The 6,000-nt window shown below is 45.3% G+C and overlaps 1 protein-coding gene across 1 annotated transcript in view; it reads right to left on the bottom strand.

Moving 5' to 3' along the window:
* The window catches only part of LOC109873554 (synaptic vesicle glycoprotein 2C), an 82,821-nt gene that overhangs the window by 5,327 nt on the left and 71,494 nt on the right, over positions 1–6,000 (bottom strand). Inside the window, exons 5-10 of the mRNA XM_031809632.1 lie at positions 4,443–4,576; positions 4,202–4,291; positions 2,983–3,093; positions 2,798–2,886; positions 1,792–1,956; positions 154–287 (exon numbers count right to left, since the gene is read on the bottom strand). Of these exons, the coding sequence (XP_031665492.1) occupies positions 154–287; positions 1,792–1,956; positions 2,798–2,886; positions 2,983–3,093; positions 4,202–4,291; positions 4,443–4,576 (723 nt within the window). The remainder of the gene's footprint in view (positions 1–153; positions 288–1,791; positions 1,957–2,797; positions 2,887–2,982; positions 3,094–4,201; positions 4,292–4,442; positions 4,577–6,000) is intronic.

Genomic DNA, 6,000 nt, shown 5'->3' with positions numbered 1-6,000 from the left:
AGAGAGAGGAGAGGAAGAGAGTTATGTCCGAAGCAAAATAGGGTTTTATGGGAAGCTAGGCAGGGGGACACCTCATCTATAACATGGTTGCTGTGAGGAAGAGACGTGAGTTACATTTCAAGTAAATAACCGAGTGTGTGTGTCGACTCTCACCTGTGTTATAAAAGAAGGCTTCTACGAAGCTGCAGTTCTTGAATAATGAGCCTACTGTTGACACGTCATCAAAGTAACAGTTCTGAAATGTGGAGTCTATGAAGGTGATGGACTTCAACTTCATGCTGATGAACCTAGCGAGCCGGATATGAGATTAGGACAGAAGGAGAGGAGGAGAGGAGGAGAGGAGGAGAGGAGAAGAGGAGGAGAGGAGGAGAGGAGGAGAGGAGAAGAGGAGGAGAGGAGGAGAGGAGAAGAGGAGGAGAGGAGAAGAGGAGGAGAGGAGGAGAGGAGGAGAGGAGGAGAGGAGAAGAGGAGAAGAGGAGGAGAGGAGGAGAGGAGGAGAGGAGGAGAAAAACAACAAAAAACACCTTCAACACTTATTTATGGTCTACACACACAAAGCTGAGGAGCTGAGATGGTAATCAGGCAAATAAACGATTTATGCTATCCTCTCCAGCAGTCAGCGGTGTGAGACCACTAACTAGGAGCCAAGCCTGGCCTATACGCTGACTCAGCCCTTTCTAACCGCGAGATAAGGAGACGTGTTGAACTGAACTGGACTGATTTAAGACTTTACAAAACAGGTCCGCAGGTCCACTGGCCAGTATTGTTGATGCACAAAAAAAGTGCATACACACAGACACACACAAACACACACGCGCGCAGTGTTGAGATGAACAAAGTTCATCTCTCACGTATTACAGCTCTAATCGATTGCTTTTCCGTTCTGAGGTAACCATGGTTTCTAATGTAAGCAGTGTAGTACGTCAACACGGTCCTGTGATATTGTCGGATATATCCCAGCATGCCTGTCTCTTATCCACCCCCACAGCTACTCTATTACGATACTGCCTCTCATCTAATCTAATATATGTGTGTTGTGTCATGCTGTGTTCCAAGATAAGATACAGAGGAGAAGCATAATACAAATATACATTGAGGTGTCTCCTCTGGCCTCTGAAAGAGGCAATAGTAACCTAGAGAGAGAGAGGCCAAGAAGGAGTGAGAGGAGGGAGGGAGAGAAAGGGAGGGAGAAGGAATGGTTGGGAGGAGAAGAGGGAGAGAAAGGGAGGGAGAAGGAATGGTTGGGAGGAGGCGAGGGAGAGAAAGGGAGGGAGAAGGAATGGTTGGGAGGAGGCGAGGGAGAGAAAGGGAGGGAGAAGGAATGGTTGGGAGGAGGCGAGGGAGAGAAAGGGAGGGAGAAGGAATGGTTGGGAGGAGGCGAGGGAGAGAAAGGGAGGGAGAAGGAATGGTTGGGAGGAGGCGAGGGAGAGAGATTATGTTGTTTGTAATTTCCTGGAGGCGGTGCAGATAAAGGAACGGTGTGTTGCTTACAGGGATGACGGATCACACTGCAGACATGGAATGAGATACTTTAAATATATTATCATTGGAGAAAACTGGGGGTTCTGAGAGAGCCTGTTGAACACATTAGAGACAGTCCCTTTAAGAGAGTCTGTTGGTTACAATGCCTGGCATTGATGAAGACTCCGTTGATGTGTGTGTGTGTGTGTGTGTGTGTGTGTGTGTGTGTGTGTGTGTGTGTGTGTGTGTGTGTGTGTGTGTGTGTGTGTGTGTGTGTGTGTGTGTGCGTGCGTGCGTGCGTGTGTGCGTGTGTGTGTGCTGACACAGTACCTGTCGTTGACGAACACTCCGTTGGTGTGTATCTGGTTCTCCAGGGTGAAGTTAAAGGTGAAGTCTTCTATACGTTCGTTGTTGTGAGTCTTCACTCTGGAGGCGTACTCATCAGACTGAAGGTGATGGATGACATCAGGGAACCACACTGATAGGCCGTAGTACCTGCACACAGGAAAGTACATCATCGTAGCTTGTTTTGTTTCAACGTTGTTCATTTGAAAAGTAGTGCAATGTATTATTGATGCTAAGTGGTTACTTTAGCTGAATGAAAATATAAACACAACATGTAAAGTGTTGGTCCCATGTTTCATGACCTGAAATAAAAGATCCCAGACATTTTCCATAAGCACAAAAAGCTTATTTCTGTCAAAATTTTGTGGACAAATTTGTTTACATCCCAGTTAGTGAGCATTTATCCTTTCCCAAGATAATCCATCCACCTGACAGGTGTGGCAGATCAAGAAGCTGATTAAACAGCATGATCATTACACAGGGGCACCTTGTGCTGGGGACAATAAAAGGCCCCTCTAAAATGTGCAGTTCTGTCCCACAACACAGATGCCACAGATGACTCAAGTTTTGAGGGAGCGTGCAATTGGCATGCTGACTGCAGGAATGTCCAATGTGGGTGGGCCTATGCCCTCCCAGACCCACCCATGGCTGTGCCCCTGCCCAGTCATGTGAAATCCATAGATTAGGGCCTAATATGTTTATTTAAATTGACTGATTTACTTCTATGAACTGTAACTCAGTAGAATCATGGAAATTGCTGCATGTTGCATTTATATTTTTGTTCAATATAGATGGGCGATCACCTTTCCCTGTTAGCGTGTTAGCATTTATCACAGGGATATCAGCGAGACACCGGCTAGACCTCAGAGTCAGACACTTCATTGTGAACACACAGACTCAGCTGGGACAGACTGATAGCTGGGATAAGAGTACTGCTGAGAGAAGAGCAACACTTCCACACCTTCATCTATTGAACAGAGGACAATCTTACCCAAAAGACAATGTGAACCACACGATGGCCAGTTTGATGGTGTTGTCTCTGACCGGGTAGTTGAAACATTTCATGAACGTTAACCAGATCTAAACAGAGTAAATGAGAGAGAGATGGAAATAGGGAGAGGGTGATCAATTCATTCATCATGATGCTTTCATATCATCTGGGAATCGGACTCCTACCCCTCTGAGTTCGGTCCTGATCCTGAAGAGGACTTTGGCCACAGGGTTGGCTGAGTCTGACTGCATCTCCACCAACTCACCCAGATGCTTAGGAAGCTTTATCCTGTTCACCTACAGTACAGGGGTAGACACAGTCAATGTGTAGATAGATTGATAGATAGATAGATAGATAGATAGATAGATAGATAGATAGATAGATAGATAGATAGATAGATAGATAGATAGATAGATAGATAGATAGATAGATAGATAGATAGATAGATAGATAGATAGATAGATAGATAGATAGATAGATAGATAGAGAACACCATTAGACCCAACCAAATCATGAGAAAACAAAGAGATAATTACTTGACACACTGGAAAGAATTAACAAAAAAACAGAGCAAACTAGAATATTTGGCCCTAAACAGAGAGTACACAGTGGCAGAATACCTGACCACTGTGACTGACCCAAAATGAAGGAAAGCTTTGACTATGTACAGACTCAGTGAGCATAGCCTTGCTATTGAGAAATGCCGCCGTAGGCAGACCTGGCTCTCAAGAAAAGACAGGCTATGTGCACACTGCCCACAAACTGAGGTGGAAACCTAGCTGCACTTCCTAACCTCCTGCCAAATGTATAACCATATTAGAGACACATATTTCCCTCAGATTACACAGATCCACAAAGAAAACAAAACCAATTTTGATAAACTCCCACATCTACTGGGTGAAATACCACAGTGTGCCATCACAGCAGCAAGATGTGACCTGCAGTCACAAGAAAAGGGCAACCAGTGAAGAACAAACACCATTGTAAATACAACCCATATTTATGTTTATTTATTTTCCCTTTTGTACTTGAACTATTTGCACATCTTTACAACACTCTATATAGACATAATATGACATTTGAAATGTCTTTAGTCTTTAGTCTCTGTGAGTGTAATGTTTACAGGACATTTTTATTGTGTATTTCATTTTTGTTTATGATCTACTTCACTTGCTTTGCCAATGTACATATGTTTCCCATGCCAATAAAGCTTTTGAATTGAGAGAGAGACAGAGAGTGAGGGAGAGCGAGAGAAAGAGAGACAGACAGACAGACAGACAGAAGAGTGCGAGCAAGCAAGAGAGAGAGAGACAGAGAGTGAGAGAGTGAGAGAGAGAGAGAAAGAGAGACAGACAGACAGAAGAGTGCGAGCAAGCAAGAGAGAGAGAGGTACTGTATACTCACAGTAAAGACTTTCTCTGGTTCTCCGCGGGCCCTCATGTTGGTGTCGTGGATCTGTTTCAGCACCATCCAGGCCTCGTCATGTTTACCCATCTATACACAGAGAGGAGGGTTACGCACACATGCACACGCACACATGCACACGCACACACACACACACACACACACACCACACACACACACACACACACACACACACACACACACACACACACACACACACACACACACACACACTCCTTACCTCTAGGAAAAATCGTGGGCTCTCAGGTATGAAGGTGAGTGCTACGACAGCACACACACAGGGCAGAGCACACACCACCACAAACACTCTCCAACTGTGGAACTGGTAAGCCGAGCCCATACTGAAACTCCAACCTGCACACACAAACAGAAACCACCAATCAGATACAAGCAAAATTAGCACAGAAATACAAATTCTATGCCTAGTATGATGTATTTTTGTAAAAAGAAGGTCTGAAAATCTAGTGCCTCCATGCACCCTCAGATGAAGGTCTGAAAATCTAGTGCCTCCAAGCACCCTTGATTCATCAATCTGCTTCATTATTGTCTCTTATGAGGAAACACACACTTCTATTTTCAACATAAGATGCAGCATGTTGATGGTACTGAGAATGACTGGAGGCTGAAGAACACCATATGGTGAAGAGAACGGGAGAGAAAGAGAGGGAGAAGGAGAGAGAGAGAGGGAGAGAGAGAGAGAGGGAGAGAAGGAGAGAGAGGGAGAAAGAGAGAGAGAGGGAGAGGGAGAGAGAGGGAGAGAGAGGGAGGGAGAGGGAGGGAGAGAAGGAGAGAGGGAGAGAAGGAGAGAGGGAGAGAAGGAGAGAGAGAGAGGGAGAGAAGGAGAGAGAAAGAGAGGGAGAGAAGGAGAGAGAAAGAGAGGGAGAGAAGGAGAGAGAGAGAGGGAGAGAAGGAGTAAGAGAGAGCGGGAGAGAAGGAGAGAGAAAGAGAGGGAGAGAAGGAGAGAGAGAGAGGGAGAGAAGGAGTAAGAGAGAGCGGGAGAGAGAGAGAGAGAGAGAGAGAGAGAGAGAGCGAGAGAGATGAGAGAGAGAGAGAGAGAGAGAAAGAGAGGGAGAGAAGGAGAGAGAGAGGGAGAGAAGGAGAGAGAGAGAGAGGGAGAGAAGGAGAGAGAAAGAGAGGAGAGAAGGAGAGAGAAAGAGAGGGAGAGAAGGAGAGAGAAAGAGAGGGAGAGAAAGAGAGGGAAAGAGAGGGAGAGAGAGGGAGAGAAGGAGAGAGAAAGAGAGGGAGAGAAGGAGAGAGAAAGACAAAGCGTTGGGTTCAATGCTTATTGGAGGCGTGTGTGGTCAGTGAGACTAATTGATACAGCTCTCTGAGGAAAGCTAAGCAAGGACTCAGGTAACAGCCTCAGTTAGCAACCACTGCACACACTACCCTCTCTCTCTCTCTCTCTCTCTCTCTCTCTCTCTGTCTTTTCTTCTCTGTATCTATTATTCTCTTACTTATAGGAAGGAATGTAGGCCGACAGTACATAAAGTATATCTTCAGCATCCCCTGAACAGAATGTAAATAAAGATACACAGCAAGCAGACAGCAAGCAGACAGCAAGCAGACAGCAAGCAGACAGCAAGCAGACAGCAAGCAGACAGCAAGCAGACAGCAAGCAGACAGTTGGTGATTTTACAGTCAGTGTATGGGTGGTATTCTGGCTTGCCCCTAGGGTGGAGGGAGAAAGCCACAGAGCTGTCATATAATAGAATAGAATACATAAAAATATAATCAATGTATTATATTAAAAAAGTAAATCAATCCATGGATTCTAT

Source organism: Oncorhynchus kisutch, linkage group LG29 (genome assembly GCF_002021735.2).
Source record: "Oncorhynchus kisutch isolate 150728-3 linkage group LG29, Okis_V2, whole genome shotgun sequence".
Taxonomy (NCBI): domain Eukaryota; kingdom Metazoa; phylum Chordata; class Actinopteri; order Salmoniformes; family Salmonidae; genus Oncorhynchus; species Oncorhynchus kisutch.
This window is presented reverse-complemented; position numbering and strand designations above follow the sequence as displayed.